The 20,632-nt window shown below is 36.5% G+C and overlaps 1 protein-coding gene across 1 annotated transcript in view; it reads right to left on the bottom strand.

Annotated features, from left to right (window-relative positions):
* NCAPG (non-SMC condensin I complex subunit G) overlaps positions 1 to 20,632 on the bottom strand; it is a 48,441-nt gene that overhangs the window by 2,595 nt on the left and 25,214 nt on the right. Inside the window, exons 15-19 of the mRNA XM_026514505.4 lie at positions 3,400 to 3,581; positions 2,958 to 3,132; positions 968 to 1,129; positions 573 to 711; positions 88 to 174 (exon numbers count right to left, since the gene is read on the bottom strand). Of these exons, the coding sequence (XP_026370290.2) occupies positions 88 to 174; positions 573 to 711; positions 968 to 1,129; positions 2,958 to 3,132; positions 3,400 to 3,581 (745 nt within the window). The remainder of the gene's footprint in view (positions 1 to 87; positions 175 to 572; positions 712 to 967; positions 1,130 to 2,957; positions 3,133 to 3,399; positions 3,582 to 20,632) is intronic.

The raw sequence follows: 20,632 nt of genomic DNA, 5'->3' as shown, positions 1-20,632 counted from the left end.
TAAAAATCTTTATCGACAAACTTGCAAAGTGAGTATTTCATTGGAAAACAAAATTGGAAAGGTTTATTATAAAGATCCATACACTACCTCTGTTAGTCTTTTGCTGAGTGGATTTTGGTGCTCGAGTTGCTTTTACATCCCTGAGAGGAGTTTTATAAGCTTCTTTACCTTTTTCTGTTAAAGGAAATAATACAACAATGTAAATTTTAAAAAGCTTCATTAAATATTTTAAATGGTCTTTCCAAGTCAACTTTTCATAAAACAGAAATGACAACCAGTACCATTAGCAGCTATTGAAAATTATCATAAATCAGTGTTCCAAAAAATGTGAATACTGGAAAGCAGAAGAAACCTCAGACAGTATATATGGTCATGTAGTGAAAAATGTACACATAAAAGAAACTATGAAAGTAGAATAAACACTTATCAGTAATACACTTTCCAAGAGAATTAGTTAGAAACATTTTTCTTTCATTTCTGAAATCCAACCACATGTTAGAGGAGGAAAAAATGTGCCGCTTTAAGATGAAAAGGACAGAATCTTACAAACACTCCGGTTAGCGTGTTATTACCATCTTGAGTCTGAGAAGCCGTCACAGTGCTGTCGGCGTGCTGTGCCGCTACCGCCTGGTCATCATACTCTTCATTTCCTTTTTCTAACTGAATCTTGATTTTCTCCAGACCTCTCAGACATGTCCTGTCTTTTACTTGCTGTAACAGAAAACACCATTGACGATTTTTAATGCAGCATTTTCATAATCTCCTTTCAAAAAAGCTATATATAGATATCAAGTTGTTTAAAAACATTTTAAAAAATTCCATTAAATTTATGAAGGAAATATGTACTTCAAATGAGCAGACACAATTTGCCAACATATGTATAATTTAATACAAGCACGTAAATTCTACTTTAATAAAAAATTTGTACACAGTAATTTATCCACAGAGTAATTAGAAAGTACTTTACCTCCAGAATTTCATCCAACAGAACCAGAAGATCTTGAGCAAGATTGCTACTGAGTTCTAAAGACCCCAGGGCTTTTGTATAGACCCGAATTTCTGGTGAACACGGACATGTTAAGATCTCATTGCAAATTTTTATAGCCAAATTGTCATGAACTGATAAGGCCTAGAAAAATCAAGAGAAAAAAGCTTTGTAAACTGGAAATGGTCTCATAATATAGTTCCTACACATCTAACACATTTCCAACTAATTATCTTGCCATAATCTCAAATGCAAAATGTCTAAAACTAAATTTAACATATTCCTTCCAAACTGAACTCCCTTTCCTATAGAGGATCCTGTGGTACAGGGTGCAGACCCGCCCCCTTCACGAATGAAGCGTCCATCCTCCAGCCACTCTTGAGTTCTGGTGGCTAAAAGTTCTCAGGTGCAGAACTGATCCGGGCTGAAGACAGGGGGACCTGCCACATTCTTAGTCCACATTCAAAGGCTGAAAGATATGCAGATACAACAGCCCAACCTTGCCTCCGTCTGGACAACTCAAAGGACTATCCCAGTTCTGGAACTTCCTGTGGGATGAGCTGGGGCTTTAAGAAGGCACGACAGCTCAAGCTCCTCCTCCGCCCCAACCTACTTCCCTCACTCCTCCAGGATGTCGATCATGAGAAAACTCTGCAATTAAAAGATGTCAAGAGCTTCTCTGAAGTCTTCTGTAACCCAAACCCAAAAAAGATCAAGAGTGATCTTGATTGGACTCCATCTTCCTGGCCTCTCTAAGTTCTTTCTTCATGTCCTTAACACCCGTATTTTTTTTCATGTCACCGTCTACTATTTTCTTTCTACTTTCTATTGCTGTTATCCTTCTTCTACAAGTTTTTCTCTCTTAGTTATATAGATTTCCAACTGCTCTCTTAATATTCTCTCTCTACTCCTCTCACCGGTTCACCTCATATAACCATACTGACCACCAAATTGATCTTCCTAATCCCATTAAGCCTTTCAATATACATCCTACATCGTTACGGCAAATACTGCCAACTCCAAATTCCCTATCTCAATGTTCTGCCCTCAACAGGGCCATTCTGGCTCCTTAGCCAGAATAATTCTTCCACAGTCCCCCTGCATGACTTGGACAACCAGCTACATTTAATCACTCTTACCTAAAGTTTTTTTCTCTACCCAAACCACTGTCCAAATCCCAATAAGACCGAACTGAATTTTACTAGTAATTCTGTACTCATCACCCCTACCGCATGAACCCTGCCTCTTCTTAAGTCCTAAAGCACTTAGTAGCTCTATCACCTACCCTTACTATACTTTGTCTTAATATCCTTTGTAATCTTCTTTCCAATAACGTGTAACATAACGACTTGAATGGAGTATGCAGTCATTAAATATCAATTAATATTAAAAAGCTATACTTTCAACTTAATTAGCTGGCATCTGAAATCATTAATAACACATTAATTTTCAATATGGTAACAAGTTTGATTAAATGATATTAAAGAATTCAAAACCTAGCTTAAGTTTAATTTATGGGACAGTTTGCGATTAACTTATCTTCTTTGAATTAAAAACAAAAATGAACTTGAGGTGACCTTCATTCTTCGAATTCTCCTTCCTTGTATCAGAAACATAGCAGATAAGCCAACATTTGAAGACTCAATGAGTCCTGAATAAACATAGGACATTTTTCAGAATATTTAATAGCCAGCACTAGGTCGGGAGGGGGTAGTGAGAGTGATGAATTTTTGGCAAGTTCTGAATTTCAGTAGCAAATTACTTCTATCTTTATATGATTATCACCACATTTCCCAAAAGATCTTTTTCTTCCTTTGTGTTATGTGCCACCATATAGACCAGAAATCTCAAGATAAACCGTGGTCTGTCTCTACTTCTAAGACCCTATGGAAAGGATTTTTCTATCAAAAACAACAGTGATCTATATGCCAGTCGTCATCCTCACCATCCATAAGCTAACATACTCACCCACCTGATAATCTTGTGAGTTCTTGGCCTTAGGATTTAATCCACTTGGTCTTGTCAAATCTACAAGTAACTCAGCAACATTAGTGATATCTACTTCAGCTAAAGGAGAAGATGCAGGAGCACTGGCCAGCGTTTGCAGAGTTGGAAGAAAGGCTTCTTCAAAACATTCCTGATTAGTCCTATTGAAAAACAATTTGAAAAGTATGTGAGCAAAGAAAAGGCATATGATTCTCAAAAAAACATGTATAAAATTTACCCCATCAAGATGCAGTATACTTTCATCTAGGAAAGAGACAAATAATTCAGGTAAATAAAATCTAGGTAAGTTTGCATTACTAACCACTGAAAAAAAAGAACAATAACAAAATTATATTTATAGATATGACTCATGGGGAGCCTGAATTTAACTTCAAGTCAGATTCTGATTTGTCAGTATAACTAAATACCTGCTCGCATAAGCAAACATGGGGAAGAACACGCCTAGGCAATGTCGAAGTCGAACATCCTCTTCAGTCACAGGGTTGTACCACAACAAGATAAGACGAGAAAGAATCCTGCTGCTGACCAAGAGCCCTGAGAACATCAGCTTGGCTAGTCCTTCTGCAGCTCCTGTCCTGAGTTCAGACACCTAATAAAAATGACTTTCATTAAATTTTTTAAAATTTGTATTTCCTTTTTAAGCCTTACAATGTAGGCTGTCCTACAATTTTTTTCTATGAACTATCAAAAAAAAATCACTCATACTATGACTTTGTTAAAGACACATAAAAAGATTTTAGGTTAAGGTTATATGACAAATTATTAGTCTAGCTAAGAAAACTTCAATTCCCTTAAAAACTTTTAGAAGAGCCAAAAGGCCTTTTAAATATTGTGAAACCAAAAGTCAAAACGGTAATGTATTACGTGCTTCTCATGAGATAAGATATAGAAAACACCCAGTAATGATCCCCGCCATCAGAGAAAGATGACCTATAAACAGAAGCTCCCGAGGTGGGAGTGACAATGTGTACGAATAAAGGGGAAATGGGAATAGAAGGTGTACAAGTGGAAAAAGGAATTCCTAGAAAGAGTAACCAAAAGCAAACCTTAGAGAAGAAAATGGAAAAGAAGGTATGGTGATATTCATATGGAGGTATAGGCATAAAAGACAGGTATAAAAATACTAGTTATTGAGACTGAATTATTAAAGTCAAGCCTCTGACACTTCCTAGCTGCATGATCCTGTGCATATGAGCTTGGTACCCCAATTTTTTTAAAGATTTACATTTTTATTTTAGAGAGGGAGCACATTTGAGTGGGGAAAGGGGCACTGGGAGAGAATCTCAAGCAGACTCCCTGCTAAGAGCAGCACCCCCACATAAGGGCTTGATCCCATGACCCTGAGATCATGACCTAAGCCAAAATCAAGGTTGGACGCTCAACTGACTGAGCCACCCAGACGCCCCATGTACCCCACTTTTTTCATATTAAAATTAAAAGGATAATAAAAATTACAGTTACAAAGATAAAGAAATACTACAAATAAAACTCTTACAATGCTATCCATATAGGGGTGCCTGGGTGGCTCAGTCGGTTAAGCGTCTGACTCTTGATTTCAGCTCAAGTTATGATCTCAGGATCCGAGCTCAGCAGGGAGTCTGCATGTCCCTCTTCCTCTGCTCCTCCCCCACTCTTTTGCTCTCTCTCAAATAAATAAATAAAATCTTTTTTTAAGAGTGCTATCCACATAGTAAATCCTCAACAAATATCAGTTATTATTTATAATTACTGATGAACAGTAAATTTGCTCAGTGATCACATTACAGAGATCCTGAAAATCAGGCAAAAAAATTCAACTGTAGTGAGGCAGGATATGGAAACACTTAAGGTTTTTGAAATGGTGGAGAAGAAAAGAAAAAAATGAGATTTTAGGGAAATTACCTTTGCAGGTTATAATCTACAAATGTAAAACAAGTCTAAAATAGAGAGACATAAGTAAAAACAATGGAATGAACAAATACAAAAACTATTTCAAAAAATTTTCCAAAACCCAAAAATAAAGATCTAGAGGCCAATAAGATGAGTAAGTGCTAGGGCACTAGTGTGTGCTTCCCACACACTAACTCATTTAGGGCTCACCACAGCCACGAGGGCAGCAACTCCGTTCCACTCAGCACTGTCCTCTCAAGAACATATACTGACTGGCACATAATTTGCCTTCAAATATTTGTTGACTTAATTAAAGAACCATCCAGTGAATAGGCATCGTTATCCCCATTTTACAGAGGAGGAAAGAAGCCAGAGACAGTAAACACCTTATTGAAGATTCATACAAATGCAACCAGAACACAAATGTACAAGTCGACAACTCCAAAGGCCGCATGCTCCCCATCTTTTTAAGATGTTTAACTGTGACATACTTTCCTGAGAGCAATAGTGCTCCTTCTGAAGCTGAATGTCAGGAATTTGAAATGAAACAGAATTGCAAATCTTAAAGCATGTGAAAAAAATTCTTATTAAGACCCAGAGGGCAGTGAAGTAAGTCAGATTTTGTTTAGTGGTGATGACAAAAATAAAGTCAAAATCACAGAATCTAGTATAGCCAGAAAGCAATTAAGGTATGAGTACTATTAAAAAAAAAAAAAAAGCGCTTGTCAGACAGTTTTACTGTACATTGTCTACCAATGCAATGTCAGCAAGCCCACAGCACTGGGTAATTCCCAACAGGAAATGAGTATATCACTTGAATATTAACTCAAAAAACCAACATCTGCCTTTTGACTGGTGAGTTTATTTACACTTAAATCACTGATAAGGAAGGACTGATTACCACAATTTTGCAACCAAAATGTGATAAGTCAAAACCTGTTAAAAGAGACATAGAACAATAAATACTGATATTAAAAAGGTTAATTCATCAAAATATAATTAAAAGTATAGATAAAACAGAGCCTCAAAATACATAAATAAGCACTGGCAGAAACACAGAAAGAAAGAGCTCAACAGTAATAATTGAAGAGCTTTCTGTAATGGACAGAACACCCAGGCAGATCAATAAGGAAACAACAATAAGGACTTGAATAATATTATAGACCATCCAGACCCACCAAACATGTAGTCCACTCTTCCTCACCAAAGAATACACTTTCTTCTCAAGAGCACATGGAATATCCTCACATCTGGATAGACACTATGTTAAGCCAAAAACAACTCAAAATAAATTTTAAAAGAATGAAAACTTCAAAATATCTTCTCAAACCACAAGAAAACATACCTAGAAAGCAATACCGGAAGAAGACTGTAAAATTCACAAATATGTGTAAACAATATACTTTTTACACATCAATGAGTCAAAGAAGACATAAAAAGGAAATTTAGAAAACACTTAGAAATGAACTAAAATGAAAAATACAAAAAAACAAAACTTATGAAGTGCAACATAAGCAGTGTTCACAGGGCAATTTATAGCAGTAAATGCCTACATTAAAAAAAAAAAAAAAATCTTGGACTTCCAGGAAGGTGGTGGAGTAGGAGTATACTAAGCTCACTTCCTCCCAAGGATATACCTAGATAACACCCACAGCAGTGTAAATAACCCAAAAAACGACCCAAAGACTGGAAGAACAGACTCTCCACAGCTAAATGTAGAGAAAAGGCCACATCGAAAAGAGCAGGAAAGGTGGAGACATAGTCAGGAACCAAACTGACCCATGGGACTGTCCACAGGAGGGACACAGCAGCCACTGGACAGAGGAGAGAAGCAGACCCCACCCCAGGGGCCCCAGGCACCAGAGATCTGCACTGGAAAGACGAACCCCCACAACATATGGCTTTGAAAACCAGAGAGGCTTAACACTGTGAGTTCTTATAATCAGTAGGGCTTAACACCTAGAACTTTTAAAAAATCAGCCAACTGGGCTCTGGGAGAGACAAATGGAGATAGGAAACTCAGTCCCCCACGCCCTTAAGGAGACAGCATAACGAACAACCCCACTAAGATACTAAGCATAGAAGTAAGCAGAGAAGCAGTAGTTTGAAAAAGTCCTGGAGATTTATTTGCTAATCTCAAAATGTGTACTAGAGGGACAGGGATCTTAAGGAGACTTCTCCAAGAACAAAAGAACTGACAGGTGCCATTTCCCTCCTCTGGCCCCCAGCTCAGAAACCCAACACTTGGGGCGCCTGGGTAGCGCAGCGGTTAAGCATCTGCCTTCGGCTCAGGGCGTGATCCCAGCGTTCTGGGTTCGAGCCCCACATCAGGCTCCTCCACTAAGAGCCTGCTTCTTCCTCTCCCACTCCCCCTGCTTGTGTTCCCTCTCGCGCTGGCTGTCTCTCTCTGTCAAATAAATAAATAAAATCGTAAAAAAAAAAAAAAGAAACCCAACACTTGAAGGAACCAGGAAACGAACACTTCCCACCTACCTTGCTAACAGCACACCCCACTTCTGAATTCTCCAGACCTGCTCCCTCCAACCCACCCACAGCAGGAATTCTCCAAAGCAGCTAAAGCAGTGGAGTAAAGGCAGACATCTAATCTGACTGCCTGCCCTGCCTACCAATGAAAGCTTCCCAGGGGACAATACCTTTCAGTTCATTGTGACTACATCTCTGACAAACACCCTGTCTGACCTAATCAAACCTAAAGTGGCCCCAGACCGGCCCACTAAAAATACAGGGACTAACACTTGCCAACAAGCAAAGGGAACCATTGCAGATGACTGGATTGAAGGCAAATGTGGCTCAGCCACAACAGAAGGGTGTGTAACACACATAGGAGATAGCCCTGAAGCACCAGGTTCTGGTGAACAGGGGACACTGTACTGCAGGACACTATAGGAACTCTTCTTCATATGGCCACTACTTTCAAGAGCAGAAGACAAAGCTGAGATTCCTAAAACAGAGAAACAGACACAGTGTTAGACAAAATGAGACAGAGGAATATGTCCCAAATTAAAGAACAAGACAAAATCACAAGCAAGAGAGCTAAATGAAAAGGAAATAAGTAATATGCCTGATAGATAATTTAAAGTAATGGTCACTAAGATACTCACTGGACTTGAGAAAAGAGTGGAGGATCTCAGTGAGACCCACAACAAAGGGACAGAAAAATAAAGAACCAATCAGAAATGAAGAACTCAGTAACTGAAATTAAAAATACACTAGAGGGAATAAACAGTAGATTGGAGGAAGCAGAACAGATCGGTCAACTGGAGGACAGAGTAATGGAAAGCAATCAAGCCAAACAAAAGAAAAAATAATAAAAAATGAGAATAGATTAAGGGAACTCAGTGACACCATCAAGCATAATAACATTTGCATTATAGGGATCCCAGAAGGAGAAGAGAGAGAAAAGAGGAAAGAAAATTCATTTGAAGAAATAACAGCTGAAAACTGTCCAGAAATGGAGAAGGAAACAGAAATCCAGACCCAGGAGGCACAGAGAGCCCCCAGCAAAATCAACCCAAGGAGGTCCACACCAAAACACAGTAACTAAATTGGCAAAAAAGTAGTGGGGCGCCTGGGTGGCTCAGTTGGCTGAGTGCCCAGCTCTTGGCTTTTAGCTCAAATCATGATCTCAGGGTCATGGAATCAAGCCCTGCATTGAGCTCCGCACTCAGCGTGGAGTCTGCTTGAGATTCTCTGCCTCTCCCTCTGCCCCTCCCCCACTCACATGCTCTCTAAAATAAATAAATAAATAAATAAATAAAATCTTTTAAAAATTGGCAAAAAGTAGTGATAAAGAGATAATTTTAAAAGCAGAAAAAGAAGACGGTTACATACAAGAGAAACCCCATAAGAATATCAGCTGATTTTCAGCAGAAATTTTGCAGCTCAGAAAGGAGTGGCATGATATACTCAAAGTGCTGAAAGAAAAAACCTGCAACCAAGAATATTCTATCCAGCAAGACTATCACTCACAATAGGAGAGACAAAAAGTTTTTCAGAAAAACAGAAATTAAAGGAATTCATCATCATAAACCAGCCTTATGAGAAATGTTACAGGGGATTCTTTTAGTGGAAAAGAAACATCATAAGCAGGAGTAAGAAAACTAGGAAGCACAAAAGGAGTAAAATTAAGTATACCTATAAAAATCAGTCAAGGAATTCACAAAAGGAAAAGAAAAGTATAACACCAAATATCTAAAATGTGGGGAGAGAGGAGCAGAAATTTAGTTCTTTTAAAATGGTTCAAGCTTAAGCAACCATCAACAATATAAACTGCTATATCCATATATAGCAGGTTATATGTAAACCTGATGGTAACCACAAATCAAATATCAGTAATAGACAAGCAAAGAGTAGAGAAAGGAATCCATGTATATCACTAAAGAAAGCCAGCAAACCATGAACGAAGAGACCAAGAAAGGAACAGAGAAGAACTACAAAAACAATCACAAAACTAGTAACAGAAGAGCATACAGAAGTACCTACCTATCAATAATTACTTTGAATGTAAATGGACTAAATGCTCCAGTCAAAAGACATATAGTGACAGAACGGATTTAAAAAAAAATGCTGCCTACAACAGACTCTTTTCAGACCTAAGGACACATGCAAATTGAAAGTGAGGGATAGAAAAACACTTATCTGCAAATGGAAGTGAAAAGAAAGCTGGGATAGAAACATATCAGACAAAACAGACTTTAAAACAAAGTCTGTAACTAGAGACAAAGGACAATACATAATCAAAAGGGAACAATCCAACAAGAAGATATAACAACTGTAAAGATTTATTCCCCCCAAATTATAGTAGGGGACTTTCAACACCCCACTTATAGAAATCGATACATCATCCAAATAGAAAATAAGCAAGGAAACAATGACTTTCAATGATGCATTAAATGAGATGGATCTAATAGATATATTCAGAACATTCCATCCCAAGACAGCAGAATATACATTGTTTTCAAGGGCATATGGAACATTCTCAAGAATAGATCACATGTTAGCTAACAAAACAAATCTCAATAAAAGGACTGAAATCATACCATGCATCTTTTCCAACCACAATGCTATGAAACTAGAAATCAACCACAAGAAAAAATCTGGAAAGAACACAAATACATCGAGGTTAAATAATATACTACTGAACAATTAAGGAGGCAACCAAGAAATCAAACATATCAAAAAGTAAAATGGAGAGACATAAAAAGGAAAAAAAATCTTTGGCATGCACCAAAAGCTCTTCTAAGAGGGAAGTTTATCACAATACAGGCCTACCTCAGGAAGGAAGAAAAATCTCAAACAACCTGAACTTACACATAAAGGTGCTAGAAAAAGAAGAATACACAAAACCCAAGACCAGTAGAAGGAAGAAAATAACAAAAATCAGAGCAAAAATAAATGAAATAAAAACCAAAAAAACTAACAGAACAGATAAATGAAGCCAGGAACTTGTTCTTTGAAAAGACCAACAAAATTGACAAACTTTAGCAAGATTCATCAGGAAAAAAAAAAGAAAGAAAGAAAAAGAAAAGAATAAAAGGAGGACTCAAAATCGGAAATGAGAGAAGAAAAATAACAACCAACATCACAGAAATACAAAAGATTATAAGCAAATGTTATGAAACATTATATGCCAACAAATTGGACAACCAAGAAGAAATGGATACATTCCTAGATATATGTAACCTCCCAAAACTGAATCAGGAATAAATAGAAAATGTGAATGGTCCAATTACCAGCAATGAAATTGCGTCAATAACAAAAAAAAATTCCCCAACAAACAGAAGTTCAGGGCCACTTGCCACTAGGCCTCACAGGTGAATTTTCCCAAACATTTAAAGAAAAGTTATTACTTATTTTTCTCAAACTATTCCAAAAAATAGAAGAGGAAGAAAAGCTTCCAAATTCATTCTAAGGCCAGCATCACCTGATACCAAAACCACAAAAAGACATTACAAAATAAGAGAACTACACCCCAATATATCTAATGAATGTAGATGCAAAATTCCTCAACAAAATATTAGCAAACAGAAACAGTACATTAAAAAATTTTTTTATTTCTAAAAATTAAAAAAAAATCATTCACCATGATTTTATTTATTTATCAGTTCTAGTAATGTTTTGGTGGAGTCTTTAGAGTTTTCTCTATAGTGGGATTTATTTATTCCTGGGTTGCAAGGGTGGTTCAATATTTGCAAATCAATGTGATACATCACATCAATAAGACAAAGGATAAAAACCATATGATCATTTCAATAGATGTAGAAAAAGCATATGACAAGTACAACATCCATTTATAATAAAAACCCTCAACAAAGTAGGTTTAGAGGGAATATACCTCAACATACTAAAGGCCATACATGAAAAACCCACAGCTAACATCATAGTCAATAAAAAACTGAGAGCTCTTCCCATAAGATCAGGAACAAGACAAAGATATCCACTTTGACTACTTTTACTCAACATAGTTCTGGAAGTCCTAGCCACAGCAACCAAACAACAAAAAGAAATAAAAGGCATCTGAATCAGTAAGGGAGAAGTAAAATTTACTATTTACAGATGACACGATATCCTATAGAGAAAACCCTAAAGACTCCACCAACACATTACTAGAACTGATAAATGAATTCACGAAGGTCAGATACAAAATCAATATATAGAAATACTTTGCATTTCTACGTACACAAATAATGAAGTAACAGAAAGAGAAATTAAGAAAACAATCCCATTTACAACTGCACCAAAAAGCATAAAATACCTAGGAATAAACTAACCAGAAGGTGAAAGACCTGTACTCTGAAAACTATAAAACATTGATAAAAGAAACCGAAGATGAAACAAATAGAAAGATATTCCATGTTCATGGATTGGGAGAATAATATTGTTAAAATGTCCATACTACCCAAAGCAATCTACACATTTAATGCAATCCCTATCAAAATATCAATAGCATTTTTCACAAAACTAGAATAACCCTAAAATTTGTATGGAGCCACAAAAGACCCCAAATAGCCAAAGTAATCTTGAAAAAGACTGGAGGCTTCACAATCCCAGATTTCCAGATATACTACAAAGCTGTAGTAATTTAAACAGTAAGGCACTGGCACAAAAAATAGATACAAACATCAAAAGAACAGAATAGAGAGCCCAGAAATAAACACACAATTATATGGCGAACTAATCTTCAAGAAAGGAGGCAAAAATATACAAATGTGAAAAAGACAAGTCTCTTCAACAAGTGGCTTTGGGAAAACTAAACAGCTACATGCAAAACAATGAAACTGGACCATTTTCTTATACCATTCACAAAAATAAACTCAAAATGCTAATGCTAAATGAAAACTTAAATGTGAGACCTGAAACCATAAACATCCTAGAAGAGAACACAGGCAATAATTTCTTTGATATCAGCAGTAGCAACACTTTCCTAGATATGCCTCCTGAGGCTAGGGAAACAAAAGCAAAAATAAACAAACTACTGGTATTACATTAAAACAAAAAGCTACTGCACAGCAAAGGAAATAATCAACAAAACTAAAAGATAACCTACTGAATGGGAGAAGATATTTGCAAATGACATATTTGATAAAGAATTAGTATTCAAAATATATAAAGAACTCATACAACTCAACACCAAAAAATAATCCAATTAAAATATGGTCAGAAGATATGAACAGACATTTCTCCAAGGAAGACATACAGATGGCCAACAGACACATGAAAAGATGCTCGACATCACTTATCAACAGGAAAATGCAAATCAAAACCTCAATGGTATCATCTCACACCTGTAAGAATGGCTAAAATCAAAAACCCAAGAGACAACAAGTTTGGCAAGGATGTGGAGAAAAGGAACATTCATGCGCTGTTGGTGGGAATGCAAACTGGTACAGCCACTTCGGAAAATGGTATGCAGGTCCCTCAAAAAATTAAAAATAGAATTATCATATGATCCAGTAATTCCACTACTGGGTATTTACCCAAAGAATATAAAAACATCAATTCCAAAAAGATATATACACATGTTTACTGCAGTATTATTTACAATAGCCAAAATACAGAAACGCTAATGTCCATCAACAGATGAATGCATAAAGAAGATGTATATGTATCTATATACAATGGAATATTACTCAGCCAAAAACAAAAAAGAGAGAGAGAGAATGAAATCTTGCCATTTAAACAACATGGATGGATCAAGAGGGTACAATGCTAAATGAAATAAGTCAATCAGTGGGGTGCCTGGGTGGCTCAGTCAGTTAAGTGTCCGACTCTTGAACTTGGCTCAGGTCTTGATCTCATGGTCGTGAGTTCAAGCCCCACATTCAAAAAAAAGGAAAAAAGAAATAAGTCAATCAGAGAAAGACAAACACCATATGATTTTATTCATATGTGAAATTTAAAAAACAAAACAAATGAACAATGAAAAAAGACACAAACCAAAAAAGAGACTCTTAAATATAGAGAACAAACTCATGGTTACCAGAGAAAAAGAGGGGAGAGGAAGGGTTGGGTAAAATAGGTGAAAGGAATTACAAGTACACTTATCATAATAAGCACTGAATAATGCGCAGAACTGCTGAATCACTATATTGTACAACTGAAACGAATATAACAGTGTACATTTAATTACGCTGGAATTTTTTTAAAAACCTCAATAACCTAACTTTATACTTTAAGGAACTAAAAAAAGAACAAACTAAACCTAAAGAAGGAAGGAGAAAAAAAATACTAAAGATTAGAGAAGAGAAACAAAACAGAGATAGAAAAAGAGAAAAAAATCAATGAAGCCAAAAGTTGGTTCTTTGAAAATATGAACACAACTGACAAACTTTCAGCTAGAATGACAAAGATAAAAGAAAGAAGATGCAAACAACTGAAATCAGAACTGAAAGCAGGAACGTTACAACTGACCTTACAGTAATAGAAAGAATTGTAAGAAAATACTATGAACTGACCACCAAAAAATTAAATAACTTAGATAAAATGGACAATTTCCTAGAAAGACAAATTACCAAAACTGACTCAGTAAAAAATAAAAAATCCAAATAGACCTCTAATTATACTCCAATTGAATAAGTAATCAGAAACCTCCCCAAGTGAAAAGTCCAACCCCAGATGTCTTTACTGGTAAATCCCCACCAAGCAGTAAAAGAATTCAGAGCAATCTTCTCAAAGTCTTCCAATAAACGGAAGAGGAACAAACAATTCCTAACTCAGTGTATGAAGTCAGTATTATCCTGATAGCAAAGGCAGACAAAGACGTGCAAGACAACAACAGCCCAATTTCCCTTATGAATACAGACATAAAAATCTTCAAGAAAATGGTAGCAAATCAAATCCAACAACACATAAAAAGGTTATACACCATCTACACCATAACCAAGTAGAACTTATCCCAAGATTGCAAGAGTGATTCAACAGAAGAAAATCAAAGTAACGTACATCAATAAAACAAAGGAACAAAAACCCATATGAGCATCTCATTGATGTAGAAAAAGCATTTGACAAATTAAACGTGATTTCATGACAAAAGCAAAACAAAGCCAAAACAAAGAAAAAAAACCTAGAGAAGAATAGAAGGAAACTTTCTCAAAATGAGAAAGTCATTTATAAAGAACCTACATCATACTCTATAGTTAAAGACTGAAAAATTTCCCCTTAAGATTAGAGACAAAACAACGATGCTTGTTTTAACCATTGCTCCTCAACAGTGTACTGGAAGTTCCAGTTAGAGCAATTATGTAGGAAAAAGAAAATAAAACAGAAAAAGAAATAAAAGACACACAAATTGGAAAGGAAGAATTGAAACAATGTCTCTTCACAGATGACATGATTCTATGTAGAGAAAATACCAAAACTTCACACACATAAATTACAAGAATTAATAAGTGAATGTAGCAAGGTTGAATATCAAATCAAATACACACACAGAAAACCCAACTGAGTTTCTATACAAAATCAGTGAACCAACCACCCAAAAAGGAAATTAAGAAAACAATTCTATTTATAATAGCATCCAAATACATAAGAATAAATTTAACCAAGAAAATCAAAGATTTATACCCTGAAAACAAAACACTTTTGAAAGAAATTAAAGATGACCTAAATAAATGGAAAGGCATCCAAGTTTATGGATTGGAAGATTTAACATTATTAAGATGCCAACTATTACTCAGTGTGATCTACACATTCAAATGCAACCCCTATCAAAATTCTAATGGACTTTTTTGCAGAAATGGAAAAACCAATCCTCCAATTCATGAAGAATTGCAAAAGACCCCAAGTAGCCAAACAATATTGAAAATAAAGAACAAAGTTGGAGAACTCAACTTCCCAAATTAAAAACTTTTTAAAACTCCCCACTTTAAAAACTATTATGAAGTTACACCACTTAAAACAGTCTGGTACTGCCATAAGGACTGACACAGATAATGTAATATAATTGAGAGTCCAGAAATAAACTCACACAAGTAGGGTCAGCTGATTCTCAACAAAAGTGCCAAAACAATTCAGTGGGAAAAGAATCGTATCTTCAATTAATGGTGCTAAGACAAACTGGATGTCCACAAGCAAAACAATGAAGTTAGACCTCTACCTCACACCATGTGGAAATATTATCTGAAAATTCATCAAAGGCTTAAATATAAAAAGCTAAAAGTCAAACTCTTAGAAGAAAACACAGAGACAAATCTCCATGACTTGGATGGGCAATATATTCTTAGATAGGACACCAAAAGACGCACAAGCAATAAAAGGGTAAAAAACACAACTTAGTCTTTATCAAAATTACAAATGTTTTAGATATCGAAGGACATTCTTAAGAAAAGACAACCTATAGGACAAAATATTTGCATATCATATACTTGATAAGGCTCTATTACTCAAAATATATGAAGAACTCCAAAAGGACAACCCAATTTTAAAATGGAAAAAGGATTTGAAAAGACATTTCTCCAAATAAGACATACAAATAGGCAACAAGCACATAAAGATACTCATCATTAGTCATTAGGGAAATATAATTCAAAACCACTGGAGGTATCTTTTCAATCTACTAAAATGGTTAAAAAAAATTTTTTTTTAAAGATTTTATTTATTTATTTGACAGAGAGAGTGAGAGAGCACAAGCAGGGGGAACAGCAGAGGGAGAGGGAGAAGCGGGCTCCCTGCTTGGGAGGGCTCAATCTCAGCACCCTGGGATCATGACCAGAGCCAAAGGCAGACGCTTAACCACCTGAGCCACCCAGGCACCCCTAAAAAAAAATTTTAATGGAAAATAACAAGCATTGATATGAAACTTGGAAAACTGAAACCCTTGTATAATGTTGGTAAAAATGTAAAATGGTTTGACTGCTGTGGAAAACAGTTTGACAGGTCCTCAAAGAAGTTAAAGAAATTATCATATGAAACCATAAAACTCCTAGAAGAAAACAGGCCTTGGTGATTTTTTGGATTTGCTACCAAAAACAATGTCAACATCAGAAAAATAAGTGGGACTACATCAAACGGAACAGCTCTGCACAGCCAGGGAAACCATCAACAAAATGAAAAGGCAGCCTACATATTGCAAAAAAAATTTGCAAATTATATATTTAATAACAGGTTAATATTCCAAATATATAAGGAACTCATATAACTCAATAGCAAAAAAACCCAAACAATCCAATTAAAATACAAATCAAAACTGCAATGAGAAAGCACCTCACAACTGTCAGAATGGTTAAAATCAATAACACAAGAGGGGCGCCTGGGTGGCACAGCGGTTAAGCGTCTGCCTTCGGCTCAGGGCGTGATTCTGGCATTATCGGATCGAGACCCCACATCAGGCTCCTCCGCTATAAGCCTGCTTCTTCCTCTCCCACTCCCCCTGCTTGTGTTCCCTCTCTCGCTGGCTGTCTCTATCTCTGTCAAATAAATAAATAAAATAAATTTAAAAGATCAATAACACAAGAAACAATAGGTGTTGGCAAGGATATGGAGAAAGGGGAACCATCTTGCCCTATGGGTGGGAATGCAAACTGGTACAGCCACGCTAGAAAACAGTATGGAGTTCCTCAAAAAGTTAAAAATAGAACTACCTTACAGTCCAGCAATTGCACTACTAGGTATTTATCCAAAGAATAATAAAATTCCAAACAATACAAAAATACTAATTCAAAGGGATACATGCACCCCAATGTTTATAGCAGCATTATCTACAATAGCCAAATTACAGAAACAGTCCAAGTGTCCATCAACTGATGAATGAATAAAGACGAGGTGGTGTGTGTACACACACACACACACACTGGAATACTACTCAGCCATCAAAAGAATGAAATCTTGCCATTTGCAAAGACATGGATAAATCTAGAGTATTATGCTAAGTGAAATAAGTCAGAGAAAGACAAACGTTATATGATTTCACTCATACGTGGAATTTAAGAAACAAAACAAATGAGCAAAGGGAAAAAAGCAAGAGAGGCAAACCAAGAAATAGATTCTTAACTATACAGAACAAACTGATGGTTACCAGAAGGGGGATGAGTGGAGGATGGGTTAAAAAGGTGATGGGGATTAAGGAGTGCACTTGCTGTGATGAGCACCAGGTGTTGTATGGGAGTGTTGAATCACCATATTGTACACCTGAAACTAATATTACAACTTTAAAAAAAATGGGCAGAAGAATTAAAATGATATTTTTCCAAAAACAGAAACGGACAACAGGCACATGAAAAAGTGCTCAGCATCACTAATCATCATGGAAATGCAAATCAAAACCACAATGCATTATCACCTCACATTGTTTGAATGACTTTCAACAACAAAACAAGAGCTAAGTATTGGTGAGGATGTGGAGAAAAGGGAAGCCTTGTGCACTGCTGGTGGGAATGTAAACTGGTGCAGCTACTGTGGAAAACAATATGGAGGTTCCTCAAAAAATTAAAAACAGGAGTGCCTGAGTGGCCCAGATGGTTGAGCATCCGACTTCCGCTCAGGTCATGATCTCGGGGTCCTGGGATCAAACCCCACATCCAGCTCCACGCTCGGCTTGGAGTCTGCTTAAGGTTCTTTCCCATTCCCTCTGCCCCTTCCCCTGCTCTCACATACTCTCTCTCTAAAATGAATGGATAAATCTTAAAAAAAAAAAAAAAAAGTTAAAAATAGAATTACCATATGACAGAACAATCTCACTTCAGGATATACACCCAAACGAAATGAAAACAGAATCTCGAAGAGATATCCGCACTCCCATGTTCACTGCAGCATTATTTATAATAGCCAAGACATGGAAACAACCTAAATGCCCATCAGTGGGGGAATGGAGAAGAAGATATGGTACATATACAAATATATACAACAGAATATACTTGGAGATAAGAAAAGGAAATCCTACCATCTACAACATGGATAGGCCTTCAGGACATTTTGCTAAGTGAAAGAGCCAGACAAAGACAAATACTGTATGTATCACTTTAAACGTAGAATCTTAAATTAAAAAAAAAAAAAAAAAAAAGGTCAAACTCATAGAAATGGGAGTAGAAAAGTAGCTGCCAGGACTGGGGGATGGGGAGAAATACAGAGACATTGGTAAAAGGTACAAAATTTCAGTTACGAGTTCTTAAAAAATAAAATAAAAATAAATTCTGGAGACTTAATGTAAAACACAGTGACTATAGTTGATATTGTATAATTAACTTTGCTAGGAGAGTAGAATTTAAATGTTCTCACTAAAATAAGTAAATAAATATGTGAATTGTTGGGATGTGTTAATTAACTAGATTGGCGGTGAATCATTAGGAAAAAAAAAAGATTACTGTATGTCCCAGTAAGCCCCTCCTAGGTATATACCCCAAAGAATAGAAAACAAATAATGTCCATGCATGTTCATAACAGGACTATACCCAAACAGCTAAAAGATGAAAACAGCCCAAATATTTTTCAATGGACGAATGGCTAAGCAAATTGTGATATATACATAAAATGAGAGAGCATTCTGCCAAAAGAAGGAATGTAGTACTGATACAAGCTACAACATGAATGAGCCTTGGAAACAAGCTAAGTGCCACAGCGAATATCATTCTCAATGGAGAAAAACTGAGAGCTTTTCCCTTAAGGTCGGGAACACAAGAAGGATGCCCACTCTCACCACTATTGCTCAACACAGTGCTAGAAGTCCTAGCCTCAGCAATCAGACAACAAAAAGAAATAAAAGGCATCCGAATCAGCAAAGAAGTAGTCAAACTCTCTTCGCAGATGACATGATACTTTATGTGGAAAATCCAAGACTCCACCCCAAAATTGTTAGAACTCATACAGCAATTCAGCAACATGGCAGGATACAAAATCAATGCACAGAAATCAGATGCATTTCTATACACTAACAATGGGACAGAAGAAAGAGAAATTAAGGAATCGATCCTGTTCACAACTGCACCGAAAGCCACTAGATATCTAGGAATAAACCTAACCAAAGAGGCAAAGGATCTGTAGTCTAGAAACTACAGAACATTTATGAAAGATATTGAGGAAGACACAAAGAGATGGAAAAACATTCCATGTTCATGGATTGGAAGAATAAACACTGTTAAAATGTCTATGCTGCCCAGAGCAATCTATACATTCAATGCAATCCCTATCAAAACACCACCAATATTTTCCACAGAGCTGGAAAAATATCCTAAAATTTCTATGGAATCAGAAAAGACCCCGAATCGTCAGGGGAATGTTGAAAAAGAAAACCAAAGCTAGGGGCATCACACTGCCTGACTTCAAGCTCTATTACAAAGCTGTGATCATCAAGACAGCATGGTATGGCACAAAAACAGACACATAGATCAATGCAACAGAATAGAGAGCCCAGAAACGGACCCTCAACGCTATGGTCAACTAATCTTTGACAAATCAGGGAAAAGTATCCAATGGAAAAAAGACAGTCTCTTCAATAAATGGTGCTGGGAAAACTGGTCAAATGCAACAGAATGAGACTGGACCGTTCTCTTACACCATACACAAAGATAAACTCAAAATGGATGAAAGATCTAAATGTGAGCCAGGAATCCCTCAAAATCCTAGAGGAGAACACAGGCAGCAACCTGTTCGACCTTGGACAAAGCCAACTTTTTCCAAGACACAGCTCTAAAGGCAAGGGAAACAAAAGTAAAAATGAACTGTTGGGCTAAAAAGCTTCTGCACAGCAAAGGAAACAATCAATAAAACTAAAAGGCGGAATGGGAGAAGATATTTGCAAATGACATTATAGATTAAGGGCTGGTATCCAAGATCTACAAAGAACTTATCAAACTCAACACCCAAAAAACAAATAATCCAGTCAAGAAATAAGCGGAAGACATGAACAGACACTTCTCCTCCAAAGAAGACATACAAATGGACAACAGACACATGAAAAAATGCTCCACATCACTTGCCATCAGGGAAATAAAAAACAACACCACAATGAGATACCACCTTACACCAGTCAGAATGGCAAAAATTAACAAGACTAGAAACAACAAATGTTGGTGAGGATGCAGAGAAAGAGGAACCCTCTTACACGACTGGTGGGAATGCAAGCTGGTATAGTCGCTCCTGAAAACAGTATGGTGATTCCTCAGGACGTTAAAAATAGAGCTACCCTACAACCCAGCACCTGCACTATTGGGTATTTACCCCAAAGATAAAGATGTAGTGAAAAGAAGGGGCACCTGCACCCCAGTGTTTATAGCAGATATGTCCACAATAGCCAAACTGTGGAAGGAGCTGAGATGTCCT

Source organism: Ursus arctos, unplaced genomic scaffold (assembly GCF_023065955.2).
Source record: "Ursus arctos isolate Adak ecotype North America unplaced genomic scaffold, UrsArc2.0 scaffold_9, whole genome shotgun sequence".
Classification (NCBI taxonomy): domain Eukaryota; kingdom Metazoa; phylum Chordata; class Mammalia; order Carnivora; family Ursidae; genus Ursus; species Ursus arctos.
The sequence above is the reverse complement of the archived record's forward strand: the minus strand, read 5'-3'. Positions and strand labels throughout refer to the sequence as shown.